Here is a 19,180-nt window from a genome sequence, read left to right on the forward strand (position 1 = left end):
TGCTATTTCTGCAACCCCTGGCAAAGCCATTCTTATACAATGTTGCCCAAGTTGGACTTCGTAGCCTTCGGGGGTCTCAGTTATTCTTATTTTTTTAGATCTAGAATTTACCTGACCAATTTTACTCCTAGAAATTTCTTTTTGACAAAATAGCGAGTCTTCGACGTTGATAAAACAAAAATTAATTATATGTATGATTGTATGTTAGATGAGCAACAACACTTTCTAAATAATGGGCTCGTTAGATCATTACTTCCATTTGAATAATAGAATGTCATGGGGTCACTATGAAAAGAATTTTTTTTTTTTTAAATTTGTTACAGAAGTGACATGATGTGGCTATCTTTTTTTAAAGTTTAAATTTAATGAAGTTTATAATATGCCATTTGCCAAAATATTTAAAAATGAAAACTTAAGGGAAATTCCCTCGTCGAGCATAAACTAAACGAGATCACCGACGTCGCTGCAACGTAAGTGCAATCACGATCCAAAATCGATAAAATGTTTATGCTATATGGAATATTTTCACAAAATATGCAGCTTATACTCTCCGTCAGAACATAAAATGAATATAACCAAAATTTCATATGGAATGGACAAAAATTGCAGGAGTTATAACGAATTTACTCCTCAAACTCGCAAACACACAACAACTTTTAAATTAGTAATAAGAGGGTAATGAACCATACTGGAGAGATGCGACTTTAATAAAATGACTCTGATCCAAAGCATGTTTTTTGTTTGGGAGTCAACAAACAACAAACATAGCCCTATCAACCATCCCAGGGATTTTCTGCCAGATTAGTGGTTGATCATATATTAACTTAGATATTATCATCTTAAATATAATTGTGTTTTAATCTGTTTGAATCAAATTTGCATAAAAATTGTAATCTGTCAATATGAGACAAGCATATTAAGACTGCATGGCCAACCACAATTTCATCAATTACAGATGAACAGAGACAAGTATAGATGAGAGATACAAAATGATACCTTGACTAAAATTAACCATTGTAAATTATGGGATATCAGACTGGATTTGGACCAAATTCTGCACACATCTGTATGTTAACATCTTACTCGTAATTATAACGAGTTGATTTGAACACTGATTTTATGTATTTCAATAATAAGACATTAACAAAATTAATTAATCAAGGCATCAGGATTATAAACTAACCAGCTTAGTTGATCAAATTAACTGAACTAAATCCTCATCAGTTAATTAATTATTATAAATTAATGAGATTTAACACTGATAAATGCATTAATATATTATGGGGGTTTTTAAATCCTTATAAAAGATTAAAATTATAATTTGACAAATTGTATAAACAAAAGGAAACTTAATATACATTACAATATATTATTATATAAAAAGTTGTTTATATTAATAAAAAAATAATCTTAGAAAGTAAAGGTAGTAGTATTATTATAAAATTTAAACTAGTTCTTTTACTTTCTAAGTGACAATAAATCACTAAATAATTATTACTAAGAAAAGAAATAATGTTTCATAATAGTAAAACAATAAAAAGTAAATAAATTTCAGCTTTATTTAAAATATTTTAATAAAGCCTTTAACAATAGTAAATTATCTAATTTTAATCTGAAATAAGAAAGCAGGAAAAATATATAAATATATCCCAAATAATTTAAGTCTAATGCATTGGTATACAATATAAAAGAAGGGAAGAGGGAATATTTGTTTCAGTTTGATTTTGAAAGATTATAAATTGAAAATAATTTCAAAATTAAAACCCCACCATCATTTTCCTAATGAAAAAGTAAAAAGAAAAAACCCAAAAATTACAATAATAAATTGTAATCATTGGCTATGTGTTCTATAGACCCTAGTTCGGTATTGCAAGCCTAGGTGTTGGAAGAACGTGTGAAGGCTCTGTTGATTAAGGCCTTATAGGCCGCTATCTTGTACGAAACCAGATCGCATGACCCTACCGGTATGTATGCCGACATAGACCCTGGTTTACGATACACCGACGTGTGGACGTTCAAGTCTTCCACTCTAATATTTATATCTAGGAAGTGCGCTTTGGTATGGTTGGATTGTTCTATTTCCATGGTCAACCTGTAGAGATTATTGTTAAAAGAACTATATAATAACATTGTAACATTGTATACATTCAGAATACACATGGGTGTATTTGGGTTGGTTATCGATTGGCTGGTCCAGCCAATCGATAACCAACCCAACGACATAGAAGGGATCCCCATCACCTTTAATCTGTACCTAAGATCCTTATAGGCCAAAGTTACCAGGAAACGCCGGGTATGTCTCGCTTTCAGGCGGTGCCAGACTATTTTTAGCATCCTACGTAATGGGAAGAACCCTCCTAACCCCAGCAGACTCCCCGGAGTGTGAAATGTCCCTTTAAAGGATAATAGATGCGATATAATGGGTATCAGAACACAAGAACATCAGGTAGATATTCATCATGTGAGAACCTCCACGGCCCTCGCTACTTATGTAATGGATCCCGACATAGTAGCCGACTTTTCCCAGGCCAATCTCCTCCTCATAGTGCCTCCCACTGAACAACTTAAATGGTTAGAGGCTATGCACATTTTTAAATCCAGCATTGCAGCTACGTGCATAAATTTTAAAGAGGAGACGGTTTTGTCCTCGGCCCGGCAGGAGTCGATTCACGACGTGCTCTAGCCGCTCGTCGTGTCTGGGAAGGCCGACTCGTTGAGAGTGCAACGTGGGTTTTTTGTAAATTTTTTCAAACTTATAATCAAACTCTTATTTAAACGTCATTCCGTAATCGAATATCCATCTAGGAACGGTTAAGAACCCGATGCAGAGCCCAGAAGGGGTTCGAAAACGTTCGTTTTTTTCCGACGCTTTTTGTATCGCACCATAATTTGGTTCCGAGTGCGTCATTATCATTAATTCGGTGTGGCGAGTAGTCATTTAATCTTCAATTACTATACACTATAAATTCAAATAATTTTGTTTAATTGAAATCAAATTATTTTTAGAAAGCAAAAGCTTTAAAACTCCATTAAAAAAAATAGACTTCAATAGATTATTTTATTTACAATTCCAGTAAATTCAGTTTTTAAAATTATAAAAAAATAGACACGTTACCGAAATTTAACTCCCATTATTTCTAATTAAACAAACCATATAATTCAGTTTTATAAATTAAAAATTATTATTATTATTATTATATATACTGAATGACAAAAACTTATGCACAGATTAGTAATAATTGGACAATTTTATGTCTCAGAGAGGTTAGGAAATAGGTTACAACTAAATAGATTAAAATCAAAATTTTACTAAATTCTCTTGTTTTTAAAGTAATAAAAAAGAAAGCTATATCAAGTAACTAGTTAACTCCATCTAAAAGATTTAAAATTCATTTTTCTGCAACAGTGGATGAATTTTAAAGAATGTTAATGTAGTGTTCTTTTGAGATATCTACATTTTAATGTTTTTTTTTTTAACCTTGAAATACAAACAATTCGAAGAGATCTTACCACTATAAGTAACAGATATGTATTATATCAATGGTGTGGCTTCTTTATATTGTTTAAAAATCAATATCTTTAAAAAAGATCCTTTCTTTTTTAAAAATAATTGATGAAACTTCACAGTTAAGAACGATAAGTTCAACCGTCGTTATTTTATCTGGACTGCATTTCATCAGAGACAAAGACTACTGGGTGTTATCTTCATTATTCTTTATTTTACTATGCATTTTGGGTGAAATGTTTTGGTGTAACTTGAACCCACTCATCAGGTGTTATATTTCTTTTATTTATTTATTTTTTTTTTTACATTTAGGCATCCAGTTATGCGGTGTTGATGTTTTGTCCCCTAGGGCATTTCTTTCTTTCTGTCGGTTTACTTGCTTTACTTTATTCTCGTTTACTTTTTGCCATTATTCATTATTTAAAGTTGGGGTCGGCAACATTTTTGTTACTACAGGTTGCAATAAAAATGTTAAAAACCGTCAAGGGCGCATAGTTTGTTTTGAAAAAAAAATCACAATGTTATAATAAATAAACAAAATAATTATTTTTTGAAATATGTATATTTATACAAAATAAAGATCATACATGTATTTAATAACTAAAAAATGAAAATCAAAAGTACTGTACATACATACAATAACACAAAATCAAGTTACAAGTATATATATGCACTTGCGTGACTATGGTTCTAAAGGATACGTCTGAAATGCGGCATGGGTGCCACGTTGCCGACCCCCAATTTAAAGTATTTATTATTTTATAAAAACTAAGTCTTGATGGTACTATTTTTTAATAAGGTTTACTTCTTTTCAGTATACTTATAATCACTTCATAGTTTGTAATGAAATGATTATAATTATACTTCAAAAATAAAATGAAATAACAAATATACGCTAACTAGTGACGTAACGAATATTCGGTTACTACTCGGTATTCGGCCTAATACCGAATACATAAAAACGGGAGTAATAAATAACAAAAATGCAGTAAATTAATCATTTTGGTAACTTTTATTAATGCTGAACATTAAATTATAATTATTAAAGTTAATAAGAAATAGCATCTAACTCTAGTATTAAATTATTTCGTAATTAAATAATAATATAGCCTTTATCTAGCCCGATATCTTATGGCATTGATGGCGTGTGGGTTAGAATGTATCGGGCATTAATGTTGTTGTTTAGTTAATTATGTTATATTCGTATTCGCATATATTGTAATACAGTAGAGAACCGAAAATCGGAATCAATTGGGGACTGGGGTTGTTCAGATTAGGGATTCGTTCCGATTACGGTCTATGTACGAAAAAATATATTAACCTGTCCAATGTTCAAACTTTTCTCCGTTGCGTGTCGCTTTGTGTTGAATTTTTCTCCGTTGCGTGTCGCTTCGTGTTGAATTTTCGTCGATTTTAAGCCTAACGAAAATTTTTATAATAATAATCGAGGCTATCGTATCGTTAAAAATTATTTTTGCATTTTGTACAAACAAAATAAATATATTGAAGAATATAAAAACATGAAAATTATACTTTAGAAGTAAATTTAGTATCAAAAACGTTCGATTCAGCACGACACAGTCCGACTGAAAATCGTGCCGATTACCAGGGTGCCGATTTATGACTCTCTACTGTATTTTTTACTATATTTGAAAATGATTTACGAAACATTTTATTGAAACTTATCGTATTTAATGAAAGGATTATTTATCTATTTCTAGAAGATGAGAAACTAATATATAATTTATTTTATATATAAAGCAAAGAATGAGCATTTCTCATTATATACAAAAGATAACATTTGAAATCATGTTAATTTTAAAAATATTGACAAAAACAATAGCAACAAAATATCACAAATAGAAACCCCCCAATAATATATTTTAACTGTTCCACAACCGGGGAGAAACTAGACCATACATCCCCACTAAAGTATATCCTTAGGGTACTATTCAGTCTACAAATACGTAGTAAAAACAAAATTTTAGTGCTTAAAGAGTTAAAAAGATCGATTGCAAATAAAATAACTTACATCTAAATACCAATAACTGCCTAATCGTATCGGGCTATTTACCGCTATTACATAAATTATAAACCAATTTGGCACTAGAGGTAGACGTTAGGCGCCATCCCATATTAACTTTAATTATTATAACGTAATTAATTAATTTAAATAATTTAGACCTACTGGAAGAAAAAATTATAGTGATAGCGGGCCAATAGAGAGCAGGGTGCGCGATCCTTGCCATAATGCGGTTTGCGCGCCAATTTTTGTACGTGCATTAATCGAGCCAAATAGTTTGGCCGAATATATTATTCGTTACATCACTACTTATAACCAATCAGCCGAAAGAATAAAATTTTAAAATTTAATAAAAACATTAAATCTAATCATACCATTCTCCAATATGAAAAACTCTAGGTGCCATAGCAACCATTGCAGTTAAATGTGTAGGCAAACAGGCTGTACTAATGTGTTGTAGGGACCAGTCCCAATTATAATCATCAAATTTACAAAATGCCTGTAAATGAAAATTTTAATTAGACTTAGCATATAGTTAACTTAAAATTATTCACATAAACATATTTCTAAAGTATTATTTATGATCAAGTAGCAAATACAATTAACTTACATGCTTTCATACAATCGATATTAGTTTTAATACTTTAAAAATGTCTTTGTTCCTTTGCACTAATTAAAAAAATCCACATACTGTAAAATGTATAAATATATTCGGTCCATTTTTTCTAGTAAATCAGCACGAGTCAAAATGACATTAGTCTCTTTGCCATTTGTAAACAGAGTTTCTGATTTAATGCATGTAGAGTTGTTTTAATTAATAATAGGAAAATTAATGTTTTCAGTTAAAATTAACTAAATGCTTTTAACAGTCAACAAAATTTCTTTTCTATTGTATTTATATATTAAGCGAAAATGTAAATTATAACTGATGCTTATATCACATTGCCCTATAAATTATACTCATAATGATAACATTATATTCTAATTGAATAAGAATTATTTTATTGAAAAATTGAGCTTTTTGAATTAATTCTTTATATCATTTCAAAATGCTACATTTTCAATATTTTGAAACAATATAAAGAATTGCTACAACTGTAATTCATTTTCAAATTTTAAATTTTTATTAATAAACTAAATTTTGTGCTAGAAAATATTTTGTGAATGTTAACTAACTATAAATTTAAGACTAATTTTATTCATATTTAACAATGCAAAAATAAAATTCACCCCATTCCTTTGCTCATACAAGAAAATGTTTTACAGAAATTTATGCAAATTTTAGATTTTTATTGCAAACATACATACTACAGTACATTATCTCATAACATAACATAACAATTGGATTGCTAATTTTGCACCTTTTGAAATATATGAGAAAAAAGATGTTATGTTGGTAAAAACATGTGGACCACAGTTACATCCAATAGAGTTTGGGCTTACGATCGTTAATACTTGCAGTAAACAAAGAAGTTAAGATTATAACAGAGACCCAGGTGGTAAATTTTCTAAACCCAGGTTTTCAATAGTTGTACTGTCCTTGTTACTCTGTTGCCAAGTATTGTTGTTAAAATTATTACAGTGGTGCCTCGTATAACGGACGCTGCGAACAACGGACTTTCTGTTTGGCTGTTACGTGACTCGAGCAACGGACTGGCTGCAAACAACGGACTTTTCGGCATAATTGGTGACTGCGCCATGGGTTCGTTCTTTAATAGCAGTTGCTCTGCATCTCCGCTACTACGGGAGTGCGCTGCTGTTTGTAGGCATTTAGGAATGACGGTGAAAGAAAGAAAGATGGCGGCACCAGCACTATCGATAGTATCGTGATGGAGGAATCTATAATTCTAAAATATGAGCTTTTAAAGGCAAAAGAAGGGTCCCAATTGTAAAATTTAACCATAAAATGGATTATTTGTTAAAAGAGCATTCAAAATAGCCTCGAAAAAAATTCGTAAAGACACATCACGCATGCGCTAACTTGCGCTTTCACAATTTCTAAATTTTCATTCATAAAACCACATAATGGACCCGGAGACGAAACTATCTGAGCCGTGGAGGACGCCATGTTCTTTCCACCATAAACTACTGCTACAAGTGGCTGTTTTTGCTGTTCGACAGCACGCACTTCCACTGGAATTTAGGAACACGTTCCGCAGGAATTTTTACATGGATGTCGCTCGCGCAGAGTTATGCGAAGGAATAAAAGAACGCACCCCATGTTCATTTTTTTTATGATACAGTACGGTTATTTGATGCTGCGGAACGAATTAGATGTTTTAACATGTATTTCCACGAGAAAATGCGTTTCGTATAACGGACATTTCACTTAACAAACGTAAACCTGGAACGGATTAAGTACTTTATATGAGGCACCACTGTATTTTATATTATAAATAGATTTATAAATTAAAAAAATAACTATTCTTAACTTAATTTTGAATGGATATTAATATTAATGAACATTTCTTACTCAATTAAACAACATATAGTAAAATATTACCTTAGCACACTTTTTGATTTTATCCCATAAAGACCGAGTGAATATCATTCCCATATTATGCTTACTAGACAACCATTTCACAATTTCCACCTGTAAAATCAATTATACAAATTATTATTTGGTGTAGTAATTACTTTATTATTTGATGTCTACAAATTTTGTTTGCAAGAGAACAATAATGACTTAATAATTTTACACACAAATTTCCAATCAATTAAGGGCTAGATAATGAGATGCAGTTTATTAGATTTTAAGCTATAGAAATATTACTTACGAACTGCACAAGCAGCAATTTGTTTTATGTTTCTGGCTGTTATGTATAAAACATGGAAAAGTATTCGAGTTGTGCCAAATTTGGTATTGTGTATAAAATACAAAATCCGAAAAACCAAATTGTGTATAAAATCCTCCAAGTATTTTGCAAATCCCCATATTCCAAGACCCCTAAAATCAAAAATCGGGAAAAACAATTTTGTGTGGGTGTGTGTTTCTTGATGTCTATTTCGTTTAATATCTCAGGATATGGTTAAGATTAAGAAATGAAATTTGTCATAGTAGCTTGTGTATAAGGTATTAAATGTTGGTCGTTAATGGTCAAAGGATGGGAACACAGAGGAGGTCGTGTATTGTATTTCAGGTGGAACTGAACTTAAATCTCAATTGTTATTGACATTTACAATATTTTTATAAACTAATCTCTGCCCTCAAAATTAAGTCCTTGGCCTTATTATTATAATTAATAACATAATAGTTATCATCTCTTTAATAAAATTGCATAAAAATGACACCATACACAATTTTAAACTTTCATAATGTACAGTATTTCTTAAACATACATTTTTTTACTAGTAAAGCTCTGCAACTTGTTGCTGGATTTTTTCATTTACAATCATGTCATTTCTTATTCTTGTGTAATTTTTTATTGTTTATAACTGTGTTATTTATTAATAAAACTAAAGAATCTTCCAAAATGAATGCTACCATTTTGAATTACTGTAATTATGTTAATTATTACCAGAGAAGTATGTGCTGTATACCAATCGATATAGTGTAGCTGTTAAAATTTTGTCTCCCATCTACATTCAAACATCTTGTCTACTGCCTCTAGGAAATTTTGTAAATAAAACTGGCAACTTTGCAACAGAAGGCATTTTGTGTTCTGCAGTTCTCAAAGTTGAAATCACTCATCATTGTGCAACATGAGTAACCTTCAACTGTATTCTACAGCTGAATTGTGGCTGCTATGGGAGGAATGACAATAGATATGCCATAGTATGTGAAGGAAGAATTTGAGTATTGGTTGGATGTGTGCCATGTGACACAAGGTGCAGACATTGAGAAACTGTACTGGACGAATGTAAAACTTAGACACTTTTCCAACATATTAAAGTACATTACAATGTTCTTGGATAATTGTAAGAGTCCAGGGCAGTTATTTCGATATGAAAATCAATATTTAAATAATAATTTAATATAATAAAAATCAATATTAAGTTTTGTTAAAAAGTTAAAGTCAACAAGGAAATTCATAAGATCTTATTCTGCTTTTCTTTCCCTTCCAAGTGACACATCTTCCTGGGATGAGTAGTCATCCCAGAAAGTTTAAAAAAGAAAATCTTAGATAACTCTCCTTGACTGATTTTACCAACTTTGGTCATCAGTCAAAAGCTCAAATGATGAGATCATTTGGAGACAATAGAAAGGGATCATTTGAAGAAGAAGGGTTCCTCTCCTACTGAGTTTGCCTTTTTGGTGTGTGCTCACTATCTCTCCCTAGGATGCTGTCTCTATCACATAGTTCCGGGATATGTTATGTCTTCTGTCTCACCAACAAAAGCATTTGTATAAACTGTGAAAGAAAGGACTCTTTCTCCCAAAAGAAACTATAGCCAAGGAAAGACTCCAAGACATTCCAGGTATTTGGGACTTCAAAGATGAATTAATTGTAAACTCACTCTCGTCCCAGACAGATTGCTGCAATGTGCAATAAGTATTTTACTGATAAATGTGTTAGGTATTGTATTACTGAATGTGTTAGGTGTTAGCTGTTATACTCTTACATTAATTAAATCTTTAGTTTTTATATTAATCTGGTATCCAAGTGAATCACTTTCGGGGTGGTGTAACTCTATTATTCCTCCTCTGTTCTCTTATCCTAAGTTCCATACGGAAACTTGCAACCTAGGCACAAATAAGTACCTTGTCAGAGAACTTGATCCACTATCTCATGACGATACAATTTCCAGTCACGTGACCTGTCACATAATTAACATAATTATAATAATTTTAAATGGTAACATTCTTTCTGCAAGATTATGCTTAACATTATCACCACAATCAAGCAGGATAATATTTACTTGTACTGCTTGATTGCATTCTCATGATGAAATGCCTTTTATATATTAATTTTTAATCTGATTACACTTCCACAAATTTATAACAAATTCTTATAGCCAAGCAGAATAACATACTTATCTAGTACACTGTAAAACTATCTTCTTTTCAACTAACTTTTCTGTATTATGCAAAATATTAACTTTTAAAATTTTCCTAAAAATTCTTGCACGAATAATTTTGCCAACTAATTCTGAGATTCGTGTCAAAAAGTATGTAAATTTTTTATCAAGCATATTTTCAGAACAAATATTGTTTATCATCAAATGTTTACTTTTTTCCCCATTAAACATAAATAATAACAACCGTTAAATATGTAAAACTACACAGTTTTAGCAAAACAGTTTTGAGATAAACAGGATCTTCAATATTTCTCATCCGAGTAAAAAAAAATTTGAGAATATCGTAATATTTTATCACTTATTACTTTTCTTAAAATTCCTTATAACAATTTTGTAATATTTTTTCTTTTCAAATTTAATTAATGATATGAACAAATTTTGCAGCTGGCTATAAAATTAACATATTTTACGATGTAAAGCGGAAATTTTTTTGTCGTCGAACGAATATCATCTGTACAAACTTATAGCTTTAATAAGAACGTTTTCCTTTTACTATTCGACAAGAAATGTTATAAATGCAAAAGCAAAGTTTTAACTTTCTGCGTCTTTATATATGAAATAGATTAATCAATCTAATTATAATTAATTTTTACCACATACTTTTTCAAGAGAGACTGTGTGACAAAAAAATTTTACATTTACTATATGTATAAATTGGTTTTTAAAAGTAATATAAGAACTAAGTATTTATTTTGGCAAGTTTGTTTTAAAATAGTAAACATGTACTTAGTTTGAATGATGTCAAGTTACATTATTTTCTAAGTATATTCTTCAATATATAATAAATGTAAATTGTTAACAAATGGTCGTACCTGTTTACTGAGGGCACCGTAATTGAAGCTCTTCACGTAAGTGCCAAGGCACAAGATGTTACAATGCCGACAACGTCTAAAAATAAATCATTCGTACATACTTAAATAATTCAGAAATTTTTTTTTAATATACTATTTATTCTTTTATTATAGAAAGTCTGATATAAAAATATTTATTACATTTCATATACTCTAACAAAACAAATATCAGATTGTTTATTTATATAAATATAAATTCAACTTCTAAATAATAAAAATACCTTATAATAAACATATTTTGAAACTCTTAAGCAATTTTTATTTTGCATTCTATTTATACACAGGATTAGAGCATTGTTTTTTACTAAGGACTGTTTTACTAATTCATAATTGTCAGCTTTAAATTTCATATCTTATTCGTAATAAAAACATTCTGCCGTCGAAAGTTAAGGCCACTTTCCAATTTATAAGAAAGCAGAAAATGCGAAGTGAAGCAATACATCTTCATTAATTCTCTCTTCTCTATAGGAGTTTTAAAAATTGATGTCAAGGAAGTAAATTTCGTAACATTCATTGAAGCCCTAATCGGTAAAAAATAAAATAAAATTGCAGAACAAAACCTGTAATATTTTTCTACTAAGTTTTTGTTCGCGTTCTGGCAAACAAAAAATATCTTTACGCCATTTTCCTGTTTCCCCATCTCAAAATATATTTTGGTAATGTAAAAATTATCCTTTATATCCTTTTAATAAAAGTCAAATATCAATTTTATAACGCTTCTTGATATTTCTATTCAGTAAAATAAATCTCAAAATAGAATTACAGAATGATAATTATTTCACTTCATATTGATGGCTAATTTCAGAAATGCCAATTTTTGACTAATTATTTAAAAACTGCCATGTATCAGATACCCAAACAAGAAACTACTTTGAGGAATTTAACTTTGTTCAAATTAATATGATCAGAGTTACATCCAGAATTTGAAAATATCCTTCGGATGAAACTATTTATCACTCAAAGAAACCGGCTGGTAAAAGAAAAATAAAAAATATTCGACGTAATAAGTTTCATATTATTTAAGTAATAGAAATGAATTATACAATTAAAATTTTTTGTCCGAATCAGAAAAAGGAACGGCTTCAAAACTTTTAGTATAAAAAAATGATTAAAACAACACAGCTGCTTTCTTAAGAGGAGATACAGTGGTATATTAGTTTAGTATAACATACTAATATATTCTAATATATATATAAAGTATAAAACTGGAGCTTACTGTTTTTGTTCTGTTTCCATTAGACTCAACATCACTAGAAAATCGGGCGCAACGTAATGATCTTCTTCCAACAATAAAACAGGTCCCGAGTGATTTCTTGTTATAAATAAAACATCCATTACGTGATTCATCTGAAAAGATTAAAAGAAATTTCTTATTAGTATTAAAGATACTAAACTCAAACTTAATATTAAGAAATTAACTGTATATATAATCAATATCACAAAACACCGACTGCATACACACTATTGGTTGTCCATGCTGTGCTTACACATTTACAGGAATTATTTAGAAGACGATTTGTAAGATACTTACCAACTTAAAATGCAATCGGAATACTTTAGTGTGTCAGAAAAGTTTCTCTAAATTATACTTGCTTATTGTGGAGAAAATTGCATTGAAAATTGATACGTATCTTTTGGATATACTATCTCAGAAAATTCCAATAAATATGTATTACTAGTAAGCATGCCAGAAATTATACGAATAAAACAAACTGTCTTTGGGCATTATATTATAATGTGATGTTTAAAGATGTTTTATTTGTTAGGAAATTCTAAAAATTGCATTATATTTAGATTAATACTAGTCATTACAATTGTTTTGAGGTGTTTTGATTACATAAAATATATTAGAATTTTAGTAATTAAACTAGTCAGTGACAAATTCATTGCATGCTGATATTTTAATGTTGTTAGGGATTGCCATCATAAATCCAGAACCTAGGCCAGAAAAGTCCTACCATATATGGATTTTTTGATATTTAACTATTAATGTTTATGAGAAGAAAAAAGATGTCACAAAGACAATGAACTATATCTGCATAACAAAGAAGGGTTAAAGTGAAAGTCATATTATGCTAGTCTCTCTTTTGTTTCTGTCCAGGACACTGACAATATTTATTGGTTTATTGGAATATTCATATATCAAATTAAACCAAAATTAGTGAATTGTGAACTATATGGACGTCGTATCATTTACAGGTACTCCTCACTTTACGACGGAGTTCCGTTTCGACGACTACGTCGCTAAGCGAACTGGTCGATAAGCGAGGAGCATGCGCCGGGAATATAGGATCGTTGTAAAATTATACAAATTATGCAACAAACTTCAAATTTATTCATAAAAAGACTACTATAGTACGCTATTAGCCTATTACAGTACGCTTAGTGCGTACGTCACCGTTCGCCACCGACCGACACTCGAGCCGAGAAAGGGGACGTCCCGAATTGCAGATCGAAACTCGATTTGTCGTAAGTGCGAGTGGTCGTTAAGCAGATAGGTCGTAAAGTGAGGAGTAGCTGTACTTTCAAGATTTTGTGTTTATTTAGTCTGTGATAAATTTTAAGGTTTGAATTAAAAATACTATATATGTATAAACAATAAATCCACTAATGCAATATTTAAATAATGCCAACAATAGAACAATAATCTGGCAGATTGAACATACTATTTTTGATGCCAAACAAAGTATTAATGTATTTCTAGTAAAATTCACAAATTCTGCATCCAATTGTATAACATGATTATTGAGATTTTGCAAACATTCAATACGTGATAGCAATAAGTATATTTGATTTTCAAATTTGGTGCACCAACTTTACATTAATCAATTTACTAGGTTGAAGCAATGACCCCAAGATTTCAATTCACAGACTAGTGCTGTTATTAAATAAAGGAAAAGAAGGCATAAAACATATTATAGAAAATAAATTCGTAACTTTATTACTTAAAAGTAATTACATATTATCGTATATAACATTAAGTGCAAACTATTAAAATTACAATCTATAATCTTTATATGACTAAATATATTCATGTTAATGAACAAGAAAATTCAAAGAAACTGGGTTTTTAGTTATAATAATTAAATTTTCTAACTAAAAAACAATACATACCTTCCACCACCAATGATGCTTAGTTTGAGTGAATTTTGCTTCTCTGTAATGTCCGTACAGATCAGGATATTTGGCATTGTTACAGTTTTTTTTTAAAGCTCTGAAAGTTTGTAAAGGAAACAAAGTTTGAAAATTTTATTAAATGATGATTATATATATCATATAATAGTAACATTTTACATAATTCTACTGAATTAATATAGACCTATATTATTGGATCGCATTGAAAGTAAGTGTTTAGTTTTGTGGTCTTTGTAAAATTTGTTTATGCGACGATTCTTAATCGGAATAAAATGAATAAATGCTTGCAACGATGCGTGAGTATCGGAGGGCAGAAATACGACGGTCTAGACGTTTATTTAACAAAGTCTCGGGATCTTATCGACTCTTAAAGGATATTCTTAACTTGAAATGAAAGGATCTTAATGATCTTGTATACAAACTTTCAAAATTAACTGACGCATTATAATTCAAAGAATTAATATATCATACAGCATTACAAAGTAAATTTCTACATTATATTATTATTTTTTAAAATAATTTAATCTATATACTACTACATTATATTTTTAAGATTTATATTGAGGTAAATCTGGTAATCAGATAATTGATTCATTCCAATGTCAGTTATTCAATTCCAACTACTTATTCCAATGAATACTTATTATGTTTCTTACATGTAAACAGAAGTGTGTAGAATTGCTTTATTAGTAAATTATTACTCAATATTAAAGCACTGTCATATCATCCATTAAAGAAAAATTCTACACTTCAAACTTTCTTTTATACAAGTAATTTCTTCAAAACCGTCATTTAAGTACAATTTTTCTTTTTTAATGTCTTCGGCACTGAATCTTTACTCGTTCTACTTTTTTAATTTAAGTTTTTTAAGTATTTTTTGGATACTGAAGTTATGCTACTTACTAATTTGTCAATACAATATGATCTTGGTAAGCCAGCCATTCACTAGTCCAGTAATCTAACACTAATTGAGTTTGTTATGTATTAATGGCCAAGTCTTACAAACTTCCCATTAGTTCAAACTCCTTACTAAATTTGAACGCTTTCCCCACTAAATGCCGTACGATATCAAGCTCGAGCTTCGGCACAATATTAAAGATTGTTAGGCTTGCCATCTTAGGATGCACAGATCCCCAAAATTTTTCACCAAAAATACTGTACTGTACAGTACATCTCACTAAATTTCCCATGGTTGCTCAATTTCCCACTAAATTTGGTGGAAATCCACCAAACTTGGAAAAATTGATTACCCGTGGGTACAATTTGCTCGAATATTTTGATCGGTAGTTTAACTTGTGTTTTGCCACATCGTCAGCATTTTACTCTAGGTGACAATTCATTTACGTTCCATTGAAATTGCCTTACTTCCGATAATCTGGCAATCTCTTTAAGCCGACCTGGTCCAGTCCCGTATATACTGGATTACTAAGATCATATTGTGGTTTGTTTAACTGACACAAAATGTTTTTTCTTACTTATTTCATATAAATATAGCTGTGTGGTGTATATACACCTTGTATATGTAAAATATTGAAATATAATTTAATCGAATGTTTTCTCGCATAATTTTCGCTTAAAAAAGGACCCCCCACAAACCTTACGGGAAATAGATCTGGGTAGATTTTGTCGAACCTTTGATTTTTGTAGCCATATCAATCTGTTTTAGAATTTTAGTGGTCCCAATCAAGTTTCCATAGGCATAAAAACAAATAAATAGACAGTTTTTGAATTATTGAGCAACCAAGATGCAAAAAGAAAACATAATTCACGTGTTGTGAATTCCTAAATATTTTTTATTTCAAAATATAAAGTGGTATGTTTACAAGCATTATTGATGTTCTGCAATAGATGACTGCAAGTTACGCATATCCTCATCAGATTTATTACAACAAGAGCGGTCTTAAAAACCCTTCACATCTTTGAACAGTGACAAGTTTGTCAGAATTTTCATCTCCATCTATTTGAGCCATTAACTGTAAAAAAGTTCATTGCAAACAGTTTCTGAAAGCTGTATCAATCTATTTCAGAATTATGGAAGTTAATAACAAATAATTATCAATTATTTTCTCATTTATTCTACCTCAGTTAATATAAATTCTTTTTATATTAAGATATTACAGAATACAAAGGCAAAGAAAACACAATAATATGGGGATTTACCAACATAAAGAACATATACCTATTTATTCAATAATATATCATCTCAAAATGTTCCAACAGACTTTTCAACCATTATTAAGTCTTGGTTGGTGGAGTGAATGTCTTGCCAGAAGTGCTCCCATGCGCTGTACAGTGGAGCATTGTACAAAAACGAATGATGTAAGAATCAAACTCATGTAGAAAGATAAAGTGGTGGAGATCAATAACATTTGAAAACATTGCCTTATATTTGGAAATGATAAAGATTTAGGGATGAAAGATTATGCCATTTTTGCATCCGAAATGCTCAATAATTCAAAACTTTCCATTTTTTGACTTTGTGCCTATAGAGACTTTTGATTGTGCCACTAGAACTACAAAATATCAATGATTTGGCCAAATTCACCGGGACACACTTCCCTTAAGGTTTGCATAGGGTCCTTTCCTTGAAAGAACAAATTATTTAAAAATTAGAGAATTAGCTGTAATGATAAAAATAGGTAATTGACTAACAATTAAAATGCCATAATTTCTGACTTTTTAAAATTTTCTGCCTCATTTCTCTTCTTTTTTTCAATTATAAGTTATTCACTATTTATTTAGTGCATGCAAAAACAAGAACAGTTTCGTCGAAAATCAGTCATTTTTTATTTATTTTATTGTCTTGTAAACAAAAACTCTTTCTGATTTTAAGTCGGTCAAATTACAATGTTATTATTTTATTGTACTCGAAAGAATGTTTTCTTTAATGTTTAATTAACAACTAGTTTTGTTAGATCCGATTAATTTTATATTTTAGTCGCAGTTTAACCGGCATGCCGGTCTCTCCCCTTTTATGCGGCATGCCGGTCGTTCCGCAAAAATACAATTCATCTAAAGTGAACAAAATCACTTATTTCATGCACATCCTATTGATCAAATTCAGAATATATGTCATATGTAGTTTCGTATTAAACTTCTTGACATCTAAATATGAAAAAAATTATAAAAATTGAAATATATTTCAAGTTGATTGATTGAGAACTGTTAATTATTTAATCAGTTCACATAACTAACGTCATGTGGTCTATTATAAGAATCTTGTGTGTCAAACCATAATTTTTATCTCAAATTAATGTGTATTTCATGAAAAATATAAGGGTTCAAATATATTTTAAATGTTTACATCTATAAAAACATTTACATTTTGTTACATGACTATTATCACATGCTTCACTTTAACATTATTATTTGTAAGAAAAATGTTAAAAATATTGTATTTACTACATGTTTTATTTTATTCATTAAAATTATTTTATGTTCAATAAAGTTTAGTTACCGAATAAAGCATTAAAGATATGAAGTGTCTACAAACATACACGGTCTACATTGTTGTGGCAATGTGGCCATCCATACAGTTTAGAGCTTTGTGAAATATCTATTTTAATTTTAAGGTTAGCAAGTTATTACTTCCTTTACTTCCGACAAATGATTATCATGTTCAGCAGACTTCCAAAAAATGTTGTTGCTGCTATTATCTTTCTTCTACATTAAGTTGCCATACTTTGAACAAGCCATTAACAAAACTATTCAATATAATGTCTTTAAATTGAATCAAGTATAACCAGTAATAATTTTCATGAAAGTAAAAGTGATACATCTACCAAAAAAACCCTGAATTTTTTTTGCATTTCAAGCCAAAAATGTAAAAATATGGGGTCGTTCTTTTGACCGATCGCCATACTTTCCCTCTGTTACAAATAACAAAGCGGAAAGGTGATACTGGGTCTTCCAAAATTAATACTACTATTTTAAATTATTGTAATTATGTTAATTATTATCTGAGAAGTATGTAACCTACACAATTTGATATGATTTTCCTTTCCCACATGCAAGCACCATTATTGTAATTTAGAATGTAAATTTTATATATATATATTAAATTTATACAGTGATACTTTGTATTTCAAATGACTAACTTCAAATGTTCCAGGGTTTGAATACTAAATTTGAGAAAAATTCAACTAAGAGTTCAAATAATACTTTCTATGTTTGAATTACAAATGCAATAAAAAAATTCACTTGGTATAAATGCTGTCTGTTGCACACAGTCATCTTTTGCTGTGGAAGCAACAAAGTCTAAGAGGAAGATTGCAGTACTGACGATTAGGTAAAAAAAGGAACTAATCACAAAGCACGAAAGCAATACATACGCTGCAGATCTGATGCTGTTTAAGATGTCACATGTCGACAGTGTGCACCATTCTTAAAAACAAGGAAGTAATAAAAGCAGCAAATGTAGCTAAAGGTATGACGACGTTGACCTCCGGGAAATTGCACGTTATCAAGGAGACAGAAAAACTCCTTCAAATAATGCTTTAGGAGATAATATCAGAAGCAATTGGCTTTTCATATTATCTCCTGAAGGATTATTTATGAGAAAGCCAAGCAGCTGCATTGTGACCTTAAGAAATGGGACATCACCACTCCTAAGGTTCAGTAAATGTAATTTCCATTTTATTATACAGT

General features: G+C 30.0%; 1 protein-coding gene across 1 annotated transcript in view; it reads right to left on the reverse strand.

Annotated features, from left to right (window-relative positions):
- Mgat2 (alpha-1,6-mannosyl-glycoprotein 2-beta-N-acetylglucosaminyltransferase) overlaps positions 1 to 19,180 on the reverse strand; it is a 34,742-nt gene that overhangs the window by 3,126 nt on the left and 12,436 nt on the right. Inside the window, exons 4-8 of the mRNA XM_067276818.1 lie at positions 14,513 to 14,612; positions 12,615 to 12,745; positions 11,360 to 11,435; positions 8,032 to 8,121; positions 5,903 to 6,027 (exon numbers count right to left, since the gene is read on the reverse strand). Coding sequence (XP_067132919.1) covers positions 5,903 to 6,027; positions 8,032 to 8,121; positions 11,360 to 11,435; positions 12,615 to 12,745; positions 14,513 to 14,612 — 522 coding nt within the window. The remainder of the gene's footprint in view (positions 1 to 5,902; positions 6,028 to 8,031; positions 8,122 to 11,359; positions 11,436 to 12,614; positions 12,746 to 14,512; positions 14,613 to 19,180) is intronic.

Source organism: Centruroides vittatus, unplaced genomic scaffold, assembly GCF_030686945.1.
Source record: "Centruroides vittatus isolate TY-2023 unplaced genomic scaffold, ASM3068694v2 contig_717, whole genome shotgun sequence".
NCBI classification, from domain to species: domain Eukaryota; kingdom Metazoa; phylum Arthropoda; class Arachnida; order Scorpiones; family Buthidae; genus Centruroides; species Centruroides vittatus.